General features: G+C 44.4%; 1 protein-coding gene across 1 annotated transcript in view; it reads left to right on the top strand.

Annotated features, from left to right (window-relative positions):
- The window catches only part of MYPN (myopalladin), a 2138596-nt gene that overhangs the window by 1515995 nt on the left and 596338 nt on the right, over positions 1-26263 (top strand). Inside the window, exon 15 of the mRNA XM_078643205.1 lies at positions 4508-4590. Within this exon, the coding sequence (XP_078499331.1) occupies positions 4508-4590 (83 nt within the window). The remainder of the gene's footprint in view (positions 1-4507; positions 4591-26263) is intronic.

Raw genomic sequence — 26263 nt, forward strand, 5'->3', positions numbered from 1 at the left:
TGGTCGGCTGGGACTGTTAGACTCTGTTGTTTTCAGCATCGCTTTAGCCCCGGACGGAGCTACCGACTCGTACGAATTGTATTTTTTAGGTATATCTACAGTTTAGAAGACATCTTTCAAAGTATCTATTTTTCAAGTACTGTAGTGTGGATTCTTTATAATTTTTGGTCTTGTTTTGAGTATATAAATATATTGGATATTTTGCTAAACTGGTGTGGTGCCTTTTGTAGTGCTTTCACTGTGTTACTGTTGGTTATGTGCAAATGCTTTACACACTGCTTCTAAGATAAGCCTGACTGCTTGTGCCAAGCTACCAAGGGGTGAGCAATGTTTTTTTAGGAACATAACTCCCTTATCCTGACTAGAAGGAAGGGTCCATACTTGGACAAAGGTGCAAATCTTTGCCAACTAGAGACCCCCATTTCTAACAATGGGCGAACATGGATCATGCATGTGCACCATGACATGGGCCTGACTCACGGATTGCAATATTTTTTTTACCAGCAGTGGTGCCCAAAGCATTACCCTCATAGCAGTGAAAGGCTACTGACTTTCAGCTTGAATTGAGTACCATGAGCAAAATTGTGGCAGCATACCATGTAGCGATCAGTAGAAGTGGACAGGCCTTTTTACCTGTGTCACTGGAGTGGGGTCTGTGGGCTCACTCATGTAAAGTTCTGCTGCTGTGTGCTTTACTAACCCTTGGCCTACATCAAGCTAGCGTGTAGTGTATGTGTGTTGTATGCCTGCTTTCTAGAGGAAGGACAGAGAAGAGGGGAACAGCTCTTCAAAAGGAAGTAGATCCCCACAAAGTGCAAAGACACAGATCCTAAATCACATTTGTGGTCTGGAAATGGAATAAGAAGGGGAACTCGAGGCCCCCAAAATTGTCAACTGCCCTTCAGCCAGACAGGCTGTGTGAGGAGAGGAAGGTTTGCAAGTCTTTTGTCTGTGACCAGGCTGGAGGCTAAGGCATGCCAAACTCCAAGTTGGGTGAGGGGATATCACCCAGGCACATCCGAGATCACCTGCCCCCTGGAGCCTGGAGCACCAGTTTCTGCTTGCATGTCAAGACCAGTGAGTCCTGTGAGGAAGAGGAGAGCTAAGTGAGCGAGGTCCAGTGGGGGGTCCTGGCAAGTGGCGAGGTGTGAGCAGACAGCTGTTGCACCAATTGCGTTTTTGCCAGTGTGCAGGTTTGAGTCACCCACCCCCATTCACCAGCGGAGGGCCACCTTGAAGTGAGCTGTGAACTGATTGTTTCATTACAGATGTGCAGGTTTAAATCAGTGACCACTGTTCCCTGTAATGTGCGAGTGCACATTGCTATGTGTAGCACGCACACACAGCACATCACTGGAGAGCGTTTGTGCGCCAAAAGGCAGAAAATGCTCCTGCACTTGCTGCCTTTCTTTTCGAATTAGAGCTCAGCTGCAGGGCTGATTGTGGGCCTTTTGAAAATATTTATGTTAATCACAGCGCCCGTCAAGGGCTGCATATAACATAAATACTTTCAAAAGGCAAACAATCAGTCCGACAGCTGCACTCTATTTAGTAAAGAAAGGTGGCCAGTCTACAAACACGAGATGGGTTTTCAAAATCATTCGAAAGCACACGTTCATGCTTTTAAAGTTGATTCATTTCTTGTTTTTGGAATGCATGGGGAGATTAATTGATTTGCCTAGAATCACAGGATGTTATGCTGACCAACACTCGAAACCCATCTCCTAAGTCGGCAGCTCGAGCATTAAGCCACAACCTCTACCAGAATAGCGGCAATATTTTCAATATTATACACAACTTTATGCAACAAACAACCAATGACAAAGCCAATAGTCCTGGCTTCTTGTAGGTGTAATGTTACTTGTATTATATATGTTGAGGGAATGACAGAAGCACTAAAATATCAGTTGGGTGGCACATTATGCTAAGCACAGATTTTTTTGTTTAATTGCTTTTAAGCCACACCCTTAATTGCATCGGCAACGCCCCTTTGTGAGACACCCTAGTTTTTTTTCCCACTTAAAGCCCTGGTGGTAAGATCTATGGCGCAGATAGCCTTGGCTGCGGTGTGAATTGGTGACCCTGGATGCCAGAGGGGACTACCATGAAGATTGTCATGCTGATCGAGCCTGTATGGTTTGAATCGTTGACCCCTTATGCCAAACGGGGCCGATCTGATGAGGAACCTGCTGCTGTACCAATCGGGCCATTGCCCAAGTGAAGAGCAGGTGTGGCCCCATATGCCAGAGGGGGCCATCGGAGGAAGACAAGCAGCACAGACTGGTGGATGTCTTTTTGGTGAGTAGAGGCTGCCGTGGTGACGAATGGAGTTTGGGGCCCTGACTGAGGATTGGTGCAGGAAACCACAGATGAATCCCCCGCCTTTAGGGGAGGACCAAAGGAGACATACAGTTGCATCAGAGGAGCACTGAGGACACCCAGTTGCATCCCCTCCAGAGCTGCATGTGTGATACTCAACTGAGGTAGCTGTTGCAGCTGCCATCATGCCCCCGAGAGAGATTCTCTCTAAGACTTTGGTCGGACAATCCCTGCAGGTGCAGGAAAGACCTAGCTATGGGTTGGAAGTCCCCAGGAGAACTTGTCCACCAGATAGCGCCTCATAGCTTGAACATTTTTTACTTTTCAGACTCAAAATAGGACACCTGAGACTCAGATTGTTAATGGGGTCTAACCTCATTGTTGCCTATAGTGAATGGGGAATAGCCGTTGGTAAGAGGGAGGTGGGACTTACTGAACTGCCATTTAACACCAGAGCCATGGCCTCAGAGATCTGTGTGCATTGCTTGTGTATTACATTTTGTATTTGTATATAAATAATACTTTTGTCATAATTGAATGGAAAATCATTTATTTCTGCCGCTATTGAACCTATTTTGAGTTGTGAGCCTGTGCTCAGCCCCTGTTTCTATTCCCCCCTCTGAGAAGCCTTGGACTGCTTGGCCCATTCTATAACTAAGAGCCAAGTGCTGAAAGGGTACTCAGGCTGAGTGATACTAGGTTGGGCCCCGGGACATCAGTAGTAAAAGGCCTCAACCCCCATGGTTGACCCCAGCAGCTCCTGCTTGCCCTGTACCCCTCTGAACAGCATGAAAAAGTTGAAAACACATTTTCCTTAATAAACATCCTGAAAAACCCTCATTGTTGATCACTACCATGACACCTATAATTAAAGGTTGACTGAAAAGTGACCTAATCTTTTTCTCCCACAGAGCTACATTATTGCATGCTATTTGTTTTCTAAATGTCACCATATCTCTTGTTACTCTAAAATCACTAGCTGCCAAGGCTTATCACTAGCATTTTCATTGCCATTAAAATTGGTCTCTAAGCTGAGGGTTTCTTATTTTGCTTGGGGTGATTAAATGAGACTGGAACCAGTGCAAAGTATGTAGGTGTCTTTGGGATTCAAGAGTCTCCTTACCATTCATGATAAGCAGGACTATAGCTCCCATGGAATGATTGATGATGCATGGGCAGATTGTCATCAGTGTCAGAGTGGTGGGTAGGTTTTGGTCATATATTTCTTCAGGGGTATTTGGATGTAGATTTAGATGAGAAGTATTTTGGTTTTCCTACAAATCATGTGACTTTTTTTCTAAATTTTTCTGGATACACCCGAGCAATGATTTACTAAATGTTAGAATGATGTGGTACAAGGTTAATTATGTAATGTTGATTATTGTGCACTCCTCAATTTTTGCTTAATATTTGGTAGTAATTAAATGATTGTCAATACTGCTGTAAGTGTAGTGTGCAGGTCAGGAATGAGGTTGCCTGCCTCATATAAACTACTGACTAAATCACAAGTGTAGTAATGCACTTGACCGTGGCCGGACAGCTTGAATTAAACATTCCAAAAAAATCATACAATGTTAACCAATGTTATAAACTTGTAACATGCTCTTACTGATACATTCATAAGTCCAATTTCACTACTACTGTGTAACTTGATGAACCAGTTCCTTCCTGTATTTGTTAATATGTTGATTTATTGATTATGTTTTCTGCACCCCTGAAGAAGGGATCGTTTATCCCTAAATGCATTGGGAACATCTTCGAGAGAATATGGATTCTGTTCATATATTGATCATTGAAAACAAGTTGTGTTAATATTTTACATGCTGTTACTGAAGTAAATCTATGTATCAGAAATCATGAATATGCATTCGTGGAGAAGAATCCGCAGAGAATAAAAATATCATAATGATATTGGACTTATGAATGTATCAGTAAAAGCATATTACAAGTTTATAACATTGGTTAACATTGTATGATTTTGTTGGAATGTTTAATTCAATTTGTGCGGCCAGGGTCAAGTGCATTGCTACACTTGTGATTCAGTCACAGGGCTAATTATCTCACATCCAATACACAAGAGAATATGTGGAACCAGTATCCTATATCTTTTTAAAACGTGTTTTAAAAAGATCAGTGTGTGTTCAAAAACTGTGGTAGACATTAATTCTGTTATTTTATTTTATTTCAGGGTAAAATCAGTTGCTCTGGTCATTTACTGGTACGGACACCGTCTCTACATGATCGAAGGACATCCACTGTTCATTTACACAGGTAAAAAATTGCATATTTCCGAAAAATCCACAATGCTTCCAAATATCTGTAAGTACCAGTAAGGCCACCTTTTATGAAAAGTTCAATGTTTCATTATTTCATGTACTTCAGTCTCTGAATTGCAATGGCGCAAATGTGATCTTGTAGTCTTACTAAGAATAGAATGTAACAGCAAAAATATGTGATAATGGGGGTGTGGTTTGCAGCCAACCAAGATGGTCGCACCATAGAGGAGCTCCGAGGGTGAGACCGACTCCCTCCATAAATCCGGGCATACATCCGTTCCATATATCGTCCCAGAGCTGTCACTTACATTGCGGAGGTGAAGCAGACCCTGATGATCCCAGTCTAAGGTCGCTCAGAGGTGAGAGGAAACGCCGGAGGTGCCCGTTGGCAGCACTGACGGAGTCCGCCTGCATAGGGGAGTGACGGCGTGAGGAGCAATCCCCCCCACCACCCCCTCCACCCCCGGTACTAAAGGCACCGACCGGCAGGAGTGAAGACCGGCGGGGCGTGGGGCCTAGGAGCAGCGCGATTGGGGGTCTCCACAACAGGCTGTGGACCATCATAGCTCTCCATACACTGCCACAGCCGCTGGTGAGAGCTTCGGTGATGGCGAAAAGAGCACCAGTAAGCGAGGAGGAGGGGCAGGCTCCCTGGAACTGTAAGGTGCCCAAATAAATGGTGACATATACGGCACACCCATCTCAGACGGCTCTAGGCAGGAAGGCTCGGGGAGCAAGACTGGGGTGCATTCAACAGCGCGCCAACGGTGTCAGAGGGGACTAATAGAGGGAGAAGGACCCCTGCCACTGGGAGCCACAACGCCACTGCAGTGGAACGCCAATTTGCAACCATGCAGTACGGTGCACGCTCCTAGGAGCCGGGGGTGAGCGGCAGTCAGAGATACCCCAGAATGTGGCAGAGGAATTACAAAGTGCCTGGAAAAAACGACGGCACGCATGATATCCCCCCCCATTTTTTGCATGGTTAATGGAAGGGAAGGTCCGTTAATCAACGCAGTGTTACACTGAGACGCGCAGCAGTGCCAATAGAAGGCATTCTTAATTGGGGCGCAACATAAACAGCAAAATAAAAGAAAAGTACTCAAAGCATGCGATCTGGGCCACAGGAACGTTCGGAGTGGACGCGGAGGTCCATTGGCATCGGCCTACACACTAGACAGTCCATAACAGTCCGCGACGAATCAGTGGCAGTACTGTGAAGAATTGGAAAAAATGTTATTTCCACAATGAGTGGCAGAGGCAACTGCGCGCCAACAAGGCAAAATTGATAATTTTGCGTTTGCCAAGGATTTTCCCCCATTGCCGGACCAAAAGGGGGCTGGGACTAAGAGCACGGAGGGGGACGGAGGCTATAAAGTAACCCTTGAAGACGTAATGGCGACACTCCACCAGGTGCAGAGCACGGTGGGTACAATATCAACAGACGTCACATTCCTACGAGCAGATCTTCAGAAAATGTCGACAAGGGTAACTGAAGTAGAACACGTGACGACATCCCTCACTAAGGACACTACACTCCTGATTAAGAGAGTGACGCAACTAGAGGACAACAGGCATATGGTGGCGAAAATGGACGAGCAGGAAAGGCGCTCCTGCCGTAATAACGTTCGAATAATTGGGCTGCCAGAATCCGAGGGGGGACCTGCCATGGACCTCTACGTTGAAGATCTCATAAAGACCAAACTTCAACCTAAGGGCCTCTTGGCCTTCTTCTTGGTGGAGCGGGCCCAGAGGGTACCAGGAGGGCGACAGAGACCAGGAGCTCCCCCGCGGCCGGTACTAGCACGTCTATTTAATTTTTGGGACAGAGAAGCTATACTCCAAACGGCGCGGGTGGCACCGCCTATACGGATACAAAACTCAGAGATCTCATTCTTCCCGGATTACACAGCGGCGGTTGCGGCGCGCCGCAGAAGCTTTCTTGAAGTGAAAAAGACATTAAGGTCCCATGAACTGCCGTATACTATGCTCTTTCCAGCAAGACTCAGAGTAGTAGCAGACAAAAAAGCTTGGTTTTTCGACACGCCAGAAGAAGCACACGACTGGATTGAGGTCAGAACGACTGGGAAGGAGGTGAAAACAACTGGACAAGGACAAGGACGGTGATCCGAAGGAAGTCGAACAGGAAGTGGGGGAGGATGCACATATACACAAGGACTCCCGGCACTGAGATGTGCACGCGCATGGGAAGTATCTCCCCATTTTTTTTTCTTTCTGATTAGGAGAAACACACATAGTTGCCAGTCAGGACCTACCTCCTTGTGTTAACGACAATGGATTTCTTGATAGCTCGGGACTAAGGGACAGGGGGGGGACTAGTCCTCCTTGGACTTTCCCACCCCTACACATACATGCTCTCGAAGTTTCAGGGTTGGGGTACTAAGCGCTCTGCTGAGTTGGGGTGGCGGGTAGTTTCAAGTCTGCAAGGCAGGGAGGCAGCGAGGGGGGATGGAGGGGGGAATTTGTACATGTTTTTTGTTTAATGTTTAAGCGATGAGCAGTTATGAATATTGTTGCGCGATGTCACTGCTCACAGAAACACACATTAGTCTTAATATAAGACAAGTCACTTACAGTTCTAGCACCTTTGCATATGCCAATGGGGGACGACTCACTAGCTAGCTCGCAGGGGTGCTCTGATGCAGTGATACCATCCCTGTCCATACTCACGTGGAATGTACGAGGGCTAGGCGATAAAATCAAACGAGGACTGGTTCTACAATACATAAAAAGGGGAGGCGCAGCAGTGGTACTACTTCAGGAGACACACCTCACGGGCACATCTACTAAAGCTATGGATAGATGGGGCTATAAAATGATGGCTCACTCAGAATTTACTTCAGGCTCTAGAGGGGTTGGTATATGGGTAAAGCAGTTCCCCTTAATTGTCAGCAAAGTTAAAACTGATGATGCAGGTAGATTTGCCGCCATACATGCACAGTGGGAAGGGAGACCTCTTAATATTGTTTCTATTTACATACCTCCAGCATTATAGGCAATGGCCCTCACAGATCTTAGTGCATTTTTACTGGGATAGCCAGAGGGGGAGAATATCCTTGGGGGAGAATTTAATTCAGTGGCTGATGACTCAATGGACAGATTTCCTCTGAGAGCAAAGATATCGGGAACTTCCCGTTTGGGATGTTTTAGGGCAGCTATGTGATTGGTGGACATTTGGAGGAAGTATCACCCCTTTTAGCAACAATTTACCTATCACTCCAGTGTTCACAACAGCCTCACCAGAATTGATTAGTTCATGGGATCGCTGGGTAGCCTTTGTAATATTAGCAGTGTAGAAATCAAACCAAGGGGCATATCTGACCACTCCCCACTGATGGTTAGCTACGTACATCACCAGCAGAAAAGGCGTGGGACTTATCCACTACGCCCTGGATATCTCCACAATCCCAAGATTAGAAGGGAACTTAAAAAGGTGAGAAAGCATTACTTTCATGATAACGTTGGTTCTGCAACCTCCTCTGTCACTTTATGGGAGGCATATAAGACAGTACTCAGAGGACAGGCAATAGCCTCCATTGTAACTCATAAGTGAGAAAGACAGTTGGAACCTCAAGCTTTAGAATCTGAGGTGATTGTTGCAGAGGCACAACACACTACTGACCCAACCTCTGATGCGTCCCTTAACTTGCAGAATGCACAGCGCCGACACAAGGAATATCTGACGGAAATGGCCAGACAGCAACTTGCAAACACACGACATAAAATTTATGATGTAGGGGACAAGGCAGGTAAACTGCTGACATGGTTAGATATGCGGGAGCAGAGGGACAGGTGCATAGTGCAGCTTACAATGGAGGGAGGACAACTCACTACGGAACCACGCACAATAGTAAGCATGTTAGCAGGAAGGGCGCTCCCGCCGTAATAACGTTCGAATAATTGGGCTGCCAGAATCTGAGGGGGACCTGCCATGGACCTCTACGTTGAAGATCTCATAAAGACCAAACTGCAACCTAAGGGCCTCTCGGCCTTCTTCTTGGTGGAGCGGGCCCACAGGGTACCAGGAGGGCGCCCGAGACCAGGAGCTCCCCCGCGGTCGGTACTAGCACGTCTATTTAATTTTCGGGACAGAGACGCTATACTCCAAACGGCGCGGGTGGCACCGCCTATACGGATACAAAACTCAGAGATCTCATTCTTCCCGGATTACACAGCAGCGGTCGCGGCGCGCTGCAGAAGCTTTCTTGAAGAGAAACAGACATTAAGGTCCCGTGAACTGCCGTATACTATGCTCTTTCCAGCAAGACTCAGAGTAGCAGCAGACAAAAAAACTTGGTTTTTCGACACGCCAGAAGAAGCACACGACTGGCTTGAGGGGTGGGGGCCGACGGAGAGGTCAGAACGACTGGGAAGGAGGCGAAAACAACTGGACAAGGACGGCGATCCGGAGGAAGTCGAACAGGAAGAGGGGGAGGATGCACATATACACAAGGACTCCGGGGACTGAGATGTGCACGCGCAAGGGAAGTATCTCCCCATTTCTTTTTCTTTCTGATTAGGAGAAACACACATAGTTGCCAGTCAGGACCTACCTCCTTGTGTTAACGACAATGGATTTCTTAAAAGCTCGGGACTAAAGGACTGGAGGGGTGACTGGTCCTCCTTGGACTTTTCTACCCCTACAGATACATGCTCTCGAAGTTTCAGGGTTGGGGTACTAAGCGCTCTGCTGAGTTGGGGTGGCGGGCAGTTTCAAGTCTGCAAGGCAGGGAGGCAGGGAGGGGGGATGGAGGGGGAATTTGTACATGTTTTTTGTTTAATGTTTATGCGATGAGCAGTTATGAATATTGTTGTGCGATGCCACTACTCACAGAAACACACATTAGTCTTAATATAAGACAAGTCACTTACAGTTATAGCACCTTTGCATATGCTAATGGGGGACGACTCACTCGCTAGCTCGCAGGGGGGCTCCGATGCAGTGATCCCATCCCTGTCCATACTCATGTGGAATGTACGAGGGCTAGGTGATAAAATCAAACGAGAACTGGTTCTACAATGCATAAAAAGGGGAGGCGCAGCAGTGGTACTACTTCAGGAGGTACACCTCACAGGCACATCTACTAAAGCTATGGATAGATGGGGCTATAAAATGATGGCTCACTCAGAATTTACTTCAGGCTCTAGAGGGGTTGGTATATGGGTAAAGCAGTTCCTCTTAATTTTCAGCAAAGTTAAAACTGATGATGCAGGTAGATTTGCCGCCATACATGCACAGTGGGAAGGGAGAGCTCTTAATATTGTTTCTGTTTACATACCTCCAGCATTACAGGCAATGGCCCTCCCAGATCTTAGTGCATTTTTACTGGGACTGCAAGAGGGGGAGATGATCCTTGGGGGAGACTTTAGTTCAGTGGCTGATGACTCAATGGACAGATTCCCTCTCAGAGCAAAGATATCGGGAACGTCCCGTTTGGGAATCTTTATGGCAGCTATGGGATTGGTGGACATTTGGAGGAAGTATCAACCCTTTGAGCAACAATTTACCTATCACTCCAGTGTTCACAACAGCCTCACCAGAATTGATTACTTCATGGGATCGCTGGGTAGCCTTTGTAATATTAGCAGTGTAGAAATCAAACCAAGAGGCATATCTGACCACTCCCCACTGATGGTTAGCTATGTACATCACCAGCAGAAAAGGCATCAGACTTATCCAATACGCCCTGGATATCTCCACAATCCCAAGATTAGAAGGGAACTTAAAAAGGTGACAAAGCATTACTTTCATGATAACGTTGGTTCTGTAACCTCCTCTGTCACTTTATGTGAGGCATATAAGACAGTTCTCAGAGGACAGGCAATAGTCTCCATTGTAACTCATAAGTGAGAAAGACAGTCGGAACTACAAGCTTTAGAATCTGAGGTGATTGTTACAGAGGCATAACACACTACTGACCCAACCCCTGATGCATCCGGCAACTTGCAGAATGCACAGCGCCGACACAAGGAATATCTGATGGAAATGGCCAGACAGCAACTTGCAAACACGTGACATAAAATTTATGATGTAGGGGACAAGGCAGGTAAACTGCTGGCATGGTTAGATAAGCGGGAGCAGAGGGACAGGTGGATAGCGCAGCTTACGATGGAGGGAGGACAACTCACTACGGAACCGCACACAGTAGTAAGCATGTTAGCACGACACTTCTTGAAAATCTATTCCTCAGATTCGACAATCTCGGAGGAGGAAGCACTCAAAAATGCCTAAATTGACCCCTGAAGAGGCGCAATATTAGAGGGTGATCTCACGACAGAAGAGGTGGTCATAGCTATTAAAGTACTACAATAGGGCAAGGCGGTGGGAACCAATGGCATACCAGTCGAATTATATAAAAAAATGACTGACTCACTCGCACCCCACCTGTTAAACATGTTTACTGAAAGCCTGGAGATAGGAGAACTCCCGCCGGACCAGCGCACCATTGTAACGATCTTAAAACCTGGGAAACCGGCGGATCAATATACATCATATCGGCCTATCTCCCTCATGAATACTGAGGCCAAAATACTGGCCAAATTATTAGCGCTACGACTCACGCCGCACCTATCTAAACTAGTGCATAGGGATCAATCGTGCTTTATGCCTGGCAGGAACACAGCACTAAATTTAAGACGGGGTGATGGCACGTGCGGTATATCTGCAGGATCCGGAGGTGATACTTTCCTTGGACGCCCAAATAGCGTTCGACATGGTCCATTGGCCTTTTCTTTTTGCGGTGCTGCGCCATTTGGGATTTTGACCGAGGTTTTGTGCCTGGGTCTGACTGTTGTACACGAAACCTATGGCACATGTCACTGCTAATGGCCATATCTCAGCAGGTTTTCTCTTGGCCAGGGGCACACGTCAAGGCTGCCCGCTGTCGCCACTATTGTTTGCCATGGTATTGGAGCCCCTGGCAGAATGGATGCAATGGGAGCCGACTATTAGGGGCCTCAAATGGACAGAGGTCTGGGGAGATAAAATCTCCCTATACGCAGACGATATACTGTTATACTTCACTTTCCCCGGGCGTTCTATAAATACACTTTTGGATGTCTGCACGGCCTATGGGCGGGCATACGGATATTCTATTAATTTGTCTAAATCCACCATGTACGTTCTTCACGGTCCTAAACTGCGCCTGCCGGACAGTTGTCCGTTACAGACTGCAGAAAACACGTTTAAATATTTAGGGGTTCACATCACAGCTAACCCTGACGAATTTTACAGACTGAATTTGCTGCCACCACTCGAATGCCTCAAGCAAGACGTACGACACTGGGAATCACTGCCACTGTCCCTACTGGACAAGGTAGCACTTTTTAAGATGATGGCTCTACCTCGCTTTCTATACATCTTGGAAAATACGCTCTTTCCCGTGCAGGCCTCTTACTTCAAAACAATTGCGGCGCAGGTCTCTGTCCTACCATGGGGCCATAAGCCCGCATGGATAGCACAGGCCAAGCTGGTACGCAGCTGGTACGATGGTGGTATAGCACTACCAGACGTACACCTTTATTATTGGGCAGCTCAATTGAAGGTAATTAATCAGTGGATACTTCTTCCACAATCAGAGCCGGCGCTAAAGGCAGACAGAGAGTAGTTGGGGGAGTCTGGTATACTAGCTCCCCTTTACGACAAAACATTATCTCTGAAAAAGTTTGGGCCATTGCGACACACACTTACACTCTGGCATACCGCGAAGGCAAAGTTGGGGTGGCAGGGTGTGTTAACACAGCTTACTCCACTGTGGGACACCAAACGGATAGGGAACCTTAGGCACACCAATGGTTTCGATCGCTGGGATGCTATAGGGATATCGACGATTGGGAATATGTGGGAGATAGGAGAAGTACTTTCCTTTGCTACACTAAGACAGCAATACGATTTAGCCCCCACAGAACAGTTCAGATATATACAGATTCGACACGCCTTACTGACACCATTACCACCAGACTCAGAAGTCCCGGAAGCGTCTCCCCTAGAGGATAGGTTACTGACTGACTATATGCCAAAGAAGGCGACCTCCCTAATTTACCGTAAACTACTTATTAACTTACCCGGTCCAACGGGAATTCTACGGGAAAAATGGTCTCATGACTGTGGGGAGTTTGATGAATCAGAGTGGCAGGAGTCACTGGCATCCCCGAAAGAAGTTGGTATTCCCTCACGTCTCCGTTTGGTGCAATTACGCATACTACATCGCTCCTATTATACTAGAAGCACTCTACATAAGATAGGAAGGATAGATCATCCCTACTGCCTGAAGGGATGTGGTGAGGAGGGGACTTTTTATCACACCATATGGGACTGCCCCAGAATAGCTGAATATTGGGTACAGGTATTAAGGACTATGTCTCAATCAGAAGGAATTTCACTGCTGACGGAACCCAGACGCTGTCTTCTAAATATATGGGAACCCAATGATCTTACCCGTTTAGGACAGAGTTGGGCGACACTGGGTATGATGACGGCTAAAAGAAATATAGCACAAAGTTGGGGAAGAGCAGAGAAACCCACCTTGGTGACGTGGAGGGGGGATATGGATGCGGCCATGTTCACGGAAAGGGCGGTGTTCAGCAGTAGGGGTTGCCCTAAAAAATGGAAGAAAATCTGGGGGGCATGGAATTGCTACAGAGGCAATATCTGCGACCCACCATCAGATAATGAAGATGATAGTTCAGATTCAGAATAAGCCCATGAATGCACGACGAGCTGTGAAAAGTAGGACCTCAACTGTTAGAATACTGTGTATTTGTGACTTCATTGTGTTAGAAACTGTTTCACGTGAGAAGATATTGTGCAAAATTTATTGTGTATGCTTACAAAAGTTATGCTATAACTAAGCAACAACGAATAAAAATATATAAAAAAAATATATGTGATAACATCTCATATTTCGTTCTCACTCGTCTCAGAAGCCTTCACTGACCTCTGTTCTCTCAACGCGCATCAACTACATTACATGGATAATTCCCAGACTAGAGAAATGGGTTTGTAATTGCTGTAAATGTTTTTAAATAATGTGCAATTTTTGTGTTTGAAATATATCACATTAATACAGATCATAATTAAGTTACGGTCAGCAATGCCGTGCTGGAATTTGTAAGATTATTATTGTAAATTGAACATCTTTGCAATCGGCTTGTTTGGTCCAGTACCATCCACCACCTTTAGAGATAAAAGCCAAGCATGCTTTTGCTCCCTTTAGTGAACCACCGCTGCAGTCTCTCCATTCTAGGCACATAAGCTTTGGGGAGTGTGCACAGTGTGATACTCTAACAGATTTCACATTGGCTAGACACTCTGTGGTTCTACCGGAGACGCCCGGAGCATATTTCCTCTACATAGTCTAAAGATCTAGAATATTTAGTGCGTGCCGTCAAATTTCCTCGTTATGAGCAGACCCGTTACGGCATCTAGGGTCAGATGTACAACCCTTTTTTGGAGTCGCATAGGTGCCGATTTACCGTTTGCAACTCCAAAAAAGGGTCCTGGCATGTACAAACGCTATTTTGTGAGTCAATGACTCGCAATATAGCGTTTGCGACTCTCGCTATTAGGAAGGGGCGTCCCTTCCTAATAGTGAGTCATAATGGAATTTAGAATTGTTTTGCAACTGCATTTGAGGCCGCAAAACACTCGCAGTTTACCACCTACTTCATTCTCCTCTCTAGCCGATTCTTCAACTATTTCTTCACTACCCATGCACATTTCTCTCAGTTCTGTATTTTGCATCTCTTTATTTCTTATTATAGGAACCATACCTCCCATTTTAGCTGTAACCCGCTTGCCAAATGAAAAGAGAGCTTCCTTTGGTATAAAATGTGCAGTAAAATACTCACTTGAATGATCTAATCACACCTACACACACTATTTTGCGGAGGGGAGTCTCATTGTAAACCCAAGGCTCAAACATAGAAGGAGAGAATACATATATACAAATATATGAGATTATTTGACTCCGCCTTTCATCAATTAGGCCTCATTTAGTAACATCCGACGCACCTTCTCACTGCATACCGTGCGGGGCGTAACTAAATGAGGCCTAATTAATGAAAGGCGGAGACCAAGCATCTCATATATTTGCATTTTTAAGACATACAAAAGAGACAACTATTTTAACATTTAGACCCTACTAAGATGAACCCTTAGATCTATGACATTGGATCTCTACAAGTAGGCATGGGACTAAGGAGAGTGGCAGACTCCCTAGCTCTTGTGAGTTCCGGATTTAGGAAAGATCTTCATATTATTCAAGGCTTCATTACTGTGCTTCTAATCTTATAAAAGGTGTACAACCAAACATTGGCATTGTACAAGTGCTGTGGGAGTAATATCATGTGGTCTTGAAAAAGATAGTTTAATTGGCCTTTTCAAACTTTGGTAAACACACAGGGCCCCTGGAAAAAGGATGAAACCCTAACAGGGAGATGAACTCATTGGAAAAGTTTATGCACCGGGCTCAGTGCTGATTTACTATAAAGGTTCGTAAAAACTCTAGACACACAACAATGTGAGACACATTAGGACACATGACATAGAAAAATATTTTTGATTTTATTATTCTTTTTGTTTGTTTTTATGAGTAGAAAAAATATATATATAAATAATTTCAATTTATACATAATTGGCTTCAAGGTATAGATAAGTATACATTTCAACACTTATTGCACTGGTTAGATCCACATATATAAATTGATGAAAAAGTGTTGTAGAGGAAGTAAATATTCATATATGGTCAAACTGTACCAACTCATATATAGTAGATGTTCGAACAGTACATTGTATTCCTCATAATCTGTATAGTTGTTACACAATTTAACATGAAGATTTTAAAGCCGTTTATGCCAACACTAGAAATGATGCTTAGAATACCACCAACGCGTTTCGGCAAATGCCTTCTTCAGGATTTTCTTACCAGTGGTTTACTAAAATAAACAAATATATAAACAAAATTTTTAATCTAGAGTTTAAACACACTATTTATCTATATTCTGTACATTGATGTTAGACTGATAAGCCTGGCGCAACGTTCTGAGACAACTAAAATTACGTCGTACTGTGTGATAACCCAGTGAAGTAAAGAGTGAACCATTCTCACTTGCATTCATGCCATAGTGCTATTATTTTTTCTTAATCATTGTAACAACAGGTGAAAAAGGACAAGAGTTAAAGGGCAACATGAGTAGTGCAGGTGTTGTTTAAAAAGAAATATAGTCTTAGACCATTCTATCTAATTAAGCTGTGCATGAGCACACTCTCACAATGAGTTCCTGGTTCAAAACATGTCTCTGTTTTTGCGACTATAATACCGATTTAAATCTACTGTACGTGATTCCTTTATTAAGATAAATGACCTGTGCTGAATTCTTCACTAGTCTACACAGACATCGCTCTTCATCCATATAGATTAGGAGCTATAATTTGCCGTCCTGTATTCACACTATATGAAAATAGAGATACATTTGTAAGGGTTTTGTCTATTGATGACTTACAACCCTCTTCATTTCCTCAACTAGTCCCATATTATTTGGTCACTAGTATGTTCAAGCATCCATATATCAGCATATAGTCATTTTATAGATCCCTTAATCTAAATGAAGACGTGTCTGCAGATATAACATATTGAACTTGGTGCTAGGATACAATGAACTTCTTTCTATCCGAGGACACAAGATGCCCTCTATGACATTACACAGTTTTTTAACACTTTAATCGCTGTACATAACAAGATTCCATATCCCTCTTATTTATGCATGCTATCTCTAGGCCACTCAATATCGACATAAATTGGAATATTAAATACCTTTTTATAAAAAGATGAGTCTTCCGATTTAAAATATTGATCTTGGTATTGAGACAGGTACGTCAAATTTCGTCTCTAAGACACAATATGCTAAATTGGAAGTTAACCTATATTTAACCATTTTTCTTGATATATACACTAAGGTTCTTAATAATTCTATTAGTGGTCACTTACATTTTATCTGTTTTTTGTTGTTGTCAGTCTCTAACTGTTTCTTATCTATTCATACTGGTCGGAGGTTTGATGAGTTTATCCATCTTATTCTAAAACAAAAAATGGTTTGACAGTTGATACACTAACTCCCATATTGCCTACAAACTTGTTCTTTTATCAATTTCTGTATGAATTCACATATACTAAAATAAAGTGAAGTTAAACTTATCAGCAATCGCCTGTTACTATATTATTAGTGCCAATGCAGGATTAATGCGATGCGATAAAATTCTTGGGTCCTACATGCAAAAAAGAAAAGACTGGATTATTCTATGAAAGCCTCAAATTGTCTGTGATTTAACAATATTATAACCAAGTACATATTCATACTTAAATTGATAACAGAACAAGTTTGTAGGCAATATGGGGTTTAGTGTATCAACTGTCAAACCATTTTTTGTTTTAGAATAAGATGGATGGACTCATCAAACCTCCGACCAGTATGAATAGATACGAAACATTTAGAGACTGACAACAACAAAAAACAGATAAAGTTTAAGTGACCTCTAATAGAATTATTAAGAACCTTAGTGCATATATCAAGAAAAATGGTTAAATATAGGTTAACTTCCAATTGTGCATATTGTGTCTCTAGAGAGAAGAAATTCGACGTACCTGTCTCAATACCAAGATCAATATTTTAAATCGGAAGACTCATCTTTTTATAAAAAGGTATTTAATACACCAATTTATGTCGATATTGAGTAGCCTAGAGATAGCATGGATAAATAAGAGGGATATGGAATCTTGTTATGTACAGCTATTAAAGTGTTAAAAACGGTGTAATGTCATTGAGGGCATCTTGTGACCATTGGACAGAAAGAAGTTCATTGAATCCTGGCACCAATATCAATATGTTATATCTGCAGACACACCATCATTTAGATTAAGTGATCTATACGATTAGTATATGCAGCTATATGGATGCTTGAACATAGTAGTGACCAAATAATATGGGACTAGTTAAGGAAATGAAGAGAGGTGTCAGTCATCAATACACAAAACCCTTACAAATGTATCTCTATTTTCATATAGTGCGAATACAGGATGGCAAATTTTAGCTCCTAATCTATATGGATGAAGAGCGATATCTGTGTAGACTAGTGAATAATTCAACACAGGTAATTTATCTTAATAAAGGAATCACATACAGTAGATTTAAATCGGTATTTTAATCGCAAAAACAGAGTAATTTTTTGAACTAAGAACTCATTGTGAGAGTGTGCTCATGCACAGCTTAATTAGATACAATGGTCTAAGACTATATATTTTTTTAAACTGCACCTGCATGGCTCATGTTGCCCTTTAACTCTTGTCCTTTTTCACCTGTTGTCACAATGATTAAGAAAAAATAATAGCACTATGGCATGAATGCAAGTGAGAATGGTTCACTCTTTACTTCACTGGCTTATTACACAGTACGACTTGATTTTAGTTGTCTCAGAACGTTGCACCAGGCTTATCAGTCTAACATCAATGTAGGTATATAAAGAATATAGATAAATAGTGTGTTTAAACTCAAGATTACAAATGTTGTTTATATATTTGTTTATTTTAGTAAACCAATGGTAAGAAAATCCTGAAGAAGGCATTTGCCGAAACGCATTGGTGGTATTCTCCAAATCATTACCAGTGTTGGCATATACGGCTTTAAAATCTTCATGTTAAATTGTGTAACAACTACACAGATTATGAGCAATGCAATGTACTGTTTGAATATCTACTATATATGAGTTGGTACAGTTTGAGCATATATGAATATTTACTTCCTCTACGACACTTTTTAATCAAGTTATATATGTGGATCTAACCAGTGCAATAAGTGTTGAAATGTAAACTTATCTATACCTTGAAGCTAATTGTGTACAAATTGAAATTATTAATTGGACTTTTCACCATCGAAACACATCAACACTGGGGCACATAATCCGTGTAGTGGCTTTAATGGTAGATAGAGTATCTGTTACAACTTATCGGCTCCAACATATTTTAAACACCGATGCGTTGTCTATTAAAAATTGTTCTGTCTTGCCTTGTACTCTCCACGTTTTTGTTGGTTTTTCTTGTGTTTTTCATTTTCACCTGTATGAAATGTTTACATGACTAATGTATTTTAGATACATTGGTTGTTCTCCGAGCCACATATAGGATTGTGTCCATGATATATTATGTGTGAAGATACTATATGTTAACTGATGTTTTATGATGAAATGTTTTAATTGTATAAAAATAAAAAATAAAATATATATATTTTCTATCCTTTTGTGTTTGAGCCTTGGGTTTACAACAAGACTCCCCTCTGCAAAATGGTCCGTGTAGGTGTGATTAGATCATTCAAGTGAGTATTTTACCCCACATATTATACCAAAGGAAGTTCTCTTTTCATTTGGTGAATTGAACCCCATTCATTTGGTTTAAGGGGTCCTTCTCTGGTTTTTTTGAGATTGTAACCTGCCGGCAACATACTAAAATATTCTGAAATACTAGGCCCATCAATAGCAACAGAACTATTACAGGCAACTAGGCCGTAAACAACTCTGACATCCAGGACGGCACCCAGTCGAACCTACCAGTAAACCACTTATCTGGAGCACCCCCTCTTTCTTCATCTGTGTATGCAAATTATGCAAAGTCAATACGGCCTGAGTGAGGTTTCCTTCATCTTCCTCATTTGCTGGTATGAAAGTGCAGCATACAAAATCAATTTTATTTCATACCCCTCCTTCGATTGCTGTCATCAAGTCCAATATATATCTGTGTTCCAGTACCATAAGTCTGATTGAACTCAGTTCCTCTTTAATTGCATTATAGCCATCTTCTGTCGCATTTATAGTTTTCATCAACTCCCACCAGGTAATTTGGACCCAGAGAGCAGTTGCTTTTGCTTGAAGGATGGGTAACAGACTCCCCAAAAATGTTTGGACGTCATTGAACAGCCCATACTCTTTGGGCACTTCCTGCCACACTGAAGTTCCAAAGTACTCAGCCAACCTTTTTCTTCTGTGTTGAAGCAGAAAAGTTAATGTTTATCTAATAGAATGCAAATGCAATTCTTTTCTGGTATTGCTATAGATGGGGGTTGCAGAGTCACCAGAGAGCAGAACCCACTCCAGTTGGGGGGGAGGGGAGGGGTGGGTAGTCGAGTGTCACACTGCCAGAAAAAATCCATATTCCTGGAGGTATTGCGGTGCATATTGGCATTTTATATAGCTGTGCTAGAATTGAAATTCCGTCCCACTTTAATAATCCAATTTCCTTGAAAGCAAAGAGAGAATCTCATTCACCAGCTTAGGATGATGTTAAGTTTCAGTCCATGTATATCTCTGTAAGTTTTCATCCCATACCTGCTGAAAATATCCTTTTATATCATCAAATCTCAAAGGACTATTTGTTTCTGTGGCGTTCCATAAAGATATGGCCCTACATGTGAACCCAGCTCCATTTATCATTCGCAAAAACTGATGCTTCAATATGCAATACTGGCCTGGCTGCACAAACTGGGGGCAGAGGTTTTGCAGAATAATTACTACAGGTGGATGATGGATTAGATCTCCCTAGAATACCTTGTTCCAATACCGCTTCCTCCCAATTTACATAACTATATTTCAGCCCTGCTTCCTTCATTCTGGATATCTCTTTCATTATTTCTGTTTATCTGTCAGAATTTCTAAAATGTCAGGGGTTTTATCACATCTGTTTGTATTAACTCGGGCAGTCACAGGACTAACATGAGTTGGCTGTAACTGTGCTTTTATCCTGCACAAGAAAAGATGCAATAAACTGTCCATTATATTAACAGGCACATCTTTAGGATATTCTAAAGGTGGCGATTCTTTGGCAAGGGGAAAAACAGAACATAAATAACAACTATAATTTTGTGTATTGGTGCCTGTGATATGCACATCTTTATGCCATAAATTATCAAGTAAGAATCCTGCAACGAAGGTGTATCTATTTCATTAACAGCTCTGCAAACACGTAATATTTCTTACCTACGGGTGGGGTATTTTGCCACTACATAACACGTAATACAATAGTAAACTTTCCAGAGAAATAATCATAATTACTGAACTCATTATTAAAATACAAAAAATATAATTTAACTGTCTCTTCATTGTCTCATTTACTCTTGGACCATTTCCTCCTCCCCTTTTTGCTGGAGTGAGGCCAAAAAATCGAATGAGGTATGTTACATGTACCCTGTTCTGCAGCCTCTCCCCTTTTACTGCTGTTGGCGTGCTCTTTGTTTTCTTGGTAGGGGCCTAGAAACTTGGGGTCTTTCCATGTCCTCACCAAGTTGTGCATGAAGTCCCAGGAGCCTATGCTGATTGCTGTAGACAAAGGAAGGGGTGGGGCAGTACTTTTGGCATGTTGCAGCTGAGACTGTTTAGAATGGATGTATGACGTTACAACGCATACTTTTACTCCGCAGACCGTTACAACGCGACTTTTACACCGCATACCGTTACAACGCATAGCGCTTAGAGGTGCTGGATAGTGGTAAGTATAATTTACTATTCTAACTCCAGTCCCCGTGGACCCTAGGGAAGGTGTTGGATAGTAAATTATACTTATTCCCTATCCTAGAGCGCCCCCCAGCGCAATGCGTTTTAATGGTATGCGGAGTAAAAGTCGCGTTGTAATGGTAGTGCAGAGTAAAAAATGCGTTGTAACAGGTGTATACCGTTTAGAATAAACCTGTACAGCTTTTGTTAAGGCAGACATGTATGCATTCATTTCTTGCCAGACACTTTCTGATGTAGACTTAGTGTCAGAATCAGTCATTTGATTTTGTTCAAAAGAAAAATTAGAATGCCTACCTGTTACGACTTGGTGAGGGGTCAAATGATGATCCTATAAAGGGGCATCTCTCAACACATACAGAGCGAGGGGGCATTAAAGTCAATTCCTTTTCAGTGTCTCACAAATCTTAGACACCTTGCTCTTTAATAAGACACTCATCCACTCAACTATTCCATTACTATCTGAGTATTAAACTGAATTAAACTAGTGTTCATCTCCTAATAGTTTAGTAATTTGCTGAAATACTGTGTTAGCGAATTGTTTGTCCTTATCACAGCGTATTGCTACTGGAAACTCCAACTTGGTATGGCCGCTCTCAACAGGAATTTGGCTGCCTTGTCAGCATCACATCTAGAGCAGGATCCCGCTTCAATCCACCATGAAAACCGACACACCACTACTAACAAGTACCTATATCCGTTACATTTTTGTATCATATCTACAAAGTCTATGTGTAACTCTCTGAAAGGATCTATTGGTCTTGGAATGGAGGATGAAGGCATGTTTGGGGATCTCTTATTAGAGTACTGATAACACACATGACATGAAGCTAGGAATACATCAACTAATGGTCCTAGATTAGGGATAAACCAGTTGCAGTTTCATTAATTCCTTATTACTCTTTTAGAATTGTGTGTTGGTAAATTAAGTTGTTGAAGGGCTGTTATAGATAGAGACTGGGGCATTTTAACTTAACCTGAAGTTACTGATCTATAAAGGAGACCTAAGAATCCAGTCCCTTGATTTCCAGAGATCTTTCCCAAGTTGTCGTGCTGCATTTTGAATGTCTAATTTGTTTTTTTTAATAAAGACCTTTATTATTCGATATACAGTATACACAGCGCTGTAGCTTACAACCCAGCCGGGCCAGCCGCAATGAAAGAACATTATTTTGGGTGGGATAAGGGAACACAGCTTCAAGGCCGACAGCCCTGGGGTCCGGCAGCGTATATCAGTACATCACATATCACTGCAATCATGCAAGCATTCGATGTCACGTAAGTGTGTGGTCTATGGGTTTTCCTTATTTATTCAGCGGACCAGAGTAGCTGCGTTGAACCAACCCTCATCAACAGCAGTCTTAACTGTCGAACCCGTCATATCTTACATGTGTCATTGGTAAACGTCTCTGTGTGGGTCGACATTCAGACGGGTACGGTTCATATGAACGAGTGTTGTGGGTGTGCAGCGCCTAAGCGTGTTTGGGGCGTATAACCACCTTGTATGCCCATTCCCGTGGAAATAGCTGCTCTGCATCTCAGCGCCCAGGAGAGGTGTCCAATTCTTAGCTGTCACGTCCGAGGGTGCTATGAGGCTCCGATGGTATGAGACGTGGAATTGTATGCGTACGGATACGGTCTAAGAGGAGATAAAACCAAATCTATAATGAACAACAAAACGGGAACATGAGCTATATAGGAGGCGGGTAGGGGTAAGTGTGGGCAGAATTCACCTTAGTGTCAAGAGGGGGGGATCGGAATCAGCGTGTCAGCCGTGTCTCACGGGGTAGGTAGGCAGGAGATCAGGGGGGGCGGGACATTGCAGGTTGTTTATGAAGTAGTGTTATATTGGGGGGGGGAGGGAGTCCCCAAGTGTTCGTTAGGCGTGGCATTCCGGTGTAGTGTCCGGTCCTCTGTTGCAGCGTCTCTTACGGTGGCGCGTGTTCGGGAGTGGGGCAGGCAGTCGTCAGTGCGAAACAGTAAAACACATGTCAGATGGCGTACCCTGCATACTGATCAGCTGGGTGGTGTGTGGTGCATCGTGCATAAGTCGCAGGAAAGCGCAGTAGGGAGTGCGGGGACGCGGTACATAATATCTCACATAACTCCCTGCTCCACACATTTCTGTTTGAAAGAATGTAGTATGTCTTCCCACTGTTGTGCGATTGGGAACTTTCTGAGCCCTGCTGTCTCTTCTCGCTTCAGGACGGAGCTCTCAGCCCCTGCCCAGTTAGTCAGCGACAGAACCCAGTGTCGGAGGTGTGGGGGTGTGGCCGCTTTCCACCGCTTGGTAAGCAGTCTTTTAGCCGTAATAAGCCCAAGATCCCAGTACCTAGTCTGGACTTTATTTAGTCTCGTGCGTTTGTACAATCCCAATATACAGGCCTCCCATGTGCGCGGCACTCGCTCCTTAGTACAGTGTCCTAGTAACTCGGTCACTCCGTCCCAGTACTGCTGGAGGGCGGGGCAGAGCCAAAGCATGTGGAGGAGATCTGCGTCTAGAAGGGAGCAGCGGCCGCAAGCAGTGTCTGTGACTGAAAAATACTCATTTATCTTGCCCGGGCTGAGGTACGCGCGGTGCAATATGTAAAACTGTATGATTTTGAAGCGAGGGTTGCGGGGGATGTTCACTGGGCTAGCTAGTATCATTGCCCACTCCTTGTCCGTCCAGTCCCTCCCCCTGTCAGTCGCCCATTTTTCCCCCCTCAGGTGTATGGTTGTCGGGTGTGTGTGTAAAAGGAGTGCTTGCGTTAACCAATGAATAATGTGTGTGCCGTTGCTCATGACATGAAGGTACTGCAGGAAGTGGTGTGTTGGTGGCTCACTCGACATGTCCCCCCAAGCGGTAGTCAATGCATGAACGAGGGACGCGTGAGTCAGGAACTGTCCAGCCGGGAGGGATGTATCTCTCGTGAGAGTTGCAAAGGGGAGGAGGGCGCCATCAGAGTAAAGGTCGCCCAGCGTTTCCACCTCTGTGGTGATCCAGCTATCCAGCCTCACAGTGGCCAGGGTCCCCGCCGCTGTCGGAGTGCCTGATAGTGGCAATATCGGCGCATATGGAGTCGTCGCTCGCGTTAGACGCAAGCAGCAAAGGAAGCATCTGCGCGCCACCGCGAGTAGCAGTTGCGGCGGTCGGGGAGTCCGCGTCAGCGGGTGGAACAGTACTTGAATTTGGAGTAGGGACCAGACAGTGGTGTTCGTGGCCATGTCACCCAGACTCTTACCGCCCAGCCAGCCTGACACCCATTGCATTTGTGCTGCTAGATAGTAGAGCTCCATGTTGGGAACCGCTAGTCCGCCCTCCTCAGTGGGCATATAGAGTTTCTTCAATGCAACTCGAGGCCGACCCTTGTTCCAAATTAGGTCCCTCTGCAGGGTCTCAAGATCTCGGAACACCTGGGTGGGTACATACGTAGGTATATTCGCAAAATAATATAACAGCCGTGGCAGGACTATCATTTTTGCTAAGGCTATGCGACTCGGGACATTCAGCGGTAATGTATTCCAGAACCCCACCTGTGCTCGGGTAGAAACGATCGCTCTCATCAGGTTCCCCTCCAAGATGTCCAAGGGGTCTCGATAGATGTGTATCCCGAGATATCTGAACGTGTTGGGGTACCACTGCAACCTCTCACCTCCGAAATGTATGTCACATTCGGGAATGTTCGGGCTGAAGGAGTATACCCCCGATTTGGCCCAGTTTACTCGCAATCCCGACATCTCCTCAAAGGTGCCGAAGATGGTAGTGAGGGACTCCGGGACGTCGCTCAGGTCTCTGACGTACAAGAGAAGGTCATCAGCATACAATGACACTACATGCAGTCCGTCTGCCAATGGTATGCCCCAATCACCTCCCTGTGACCGGAGTGTCGCAGCCAGGGGTTCTACAGCCAAGGAGAATAGTAGGGGCGACAATGGGCAACCCTGTCTGGTGCCTCTCCGCACACGAATGGAGTCAGAGAGTAACGCGCCAGTGCGGACTCGGACCGTGGGTTCGCGGTATAAAAGTCCGACCATGGTCTGATAGTCATCCCCCAGCTCGAACTTCTCCATGACCGCTCATAGGTAGGGCCATTCGACCGAGTCGAACGCCTTCTCTAGGTCGAGTACGAGACACCCTGCTCGCGGCCACTCCCTAGTGGCGTATTCCTGCAATCAGAACAGCCGGCGGATGTTGTGGGATGTGTGTCTCGTCGGTACAAACCCATTCTGGTCATGATGTACCAGCGCTGGAACCATAGGGGCCAGCCTGCGAGCAAGCGCGGAGGCAATAATTTTGTAATCAGTATTTAGGAGTGCAAGAGGACGGTAAGAGCCCATCTGTGTGCTATCTTTGCCGGGCTTAAGTAAGGAGACAAGGGTTGCCTCGTTGAGTGTCGGAGGTAAGGCGAAGTCATCTACCGCAGCAGAGTACATCTTCACCATGTGTGGGATCAGAATGTCTGAGGCGGCCTTGTAGAATTCGGCCGGCAAGCCATCTGGTCCCGGAGTTTTGCCATTCGAGAGGTTAAAGATGGTGTCGCGGAGTTCCTCAGGATCCAACTGTGCCCCGAGGTCATCCTGCTGCGTCGGTGGTAAGGTAGGTAAAGGTATGTCCGAGAGATATTCCGTGATGGCAGTCTGTGGTACGCGTAGTATGGAGCGATATAGGCCTGTGTAATGACCCGTGAATGCCTCATGTATTTGGCGCTGGGAGTATAGCAAGTCGCCTCCCCCAGCCTGTATGGCTGATATCGGGGCAGATCGATCTTCCCGTTCGATCAGCCAGGACAACAATTTGCCTGGTCTGTCACCCTGTCTATGGACCCGGGCGGAGTGTGCTGCGAAATTGGTACTCCGTAGACGGTCTAGTAGGCGGTCGTGTTCCGCCTTCGCTTCCGTCAGCCGGACGTGTGCATCCTCCCCCACAGGGCACTCGAGGTCTAGCAGTTCCGATTCCAATCGTGTCAGGTCCCGTTCGATTTGGCGTCTCATGTGCCCCTGTGTCCCCAGGCAGAGCCCCCGGGTCACTACCTTGAAAGCATCCCATTCCGTTTGGGGAGAGGACGCTGTGCCTGTATTGAGTTCGAAGTATTGGGCCGATTGTGTAAGCATGGAG

The sequence above is a fragment of the Lissotriton helveticus genome, chromosome 5_1 (assembly GCF_964261635.1).
Source record: "Lissotriton helveticus chromosome 5_1, aLisHel1.1, whole genome shotgun sequence".
Lineage (NCBI taxonomy): Eukaryota > Metazoa > Chordata > Amphibia > Caudata > Salamandridae > Lissotriton > Lissotriton helveticus.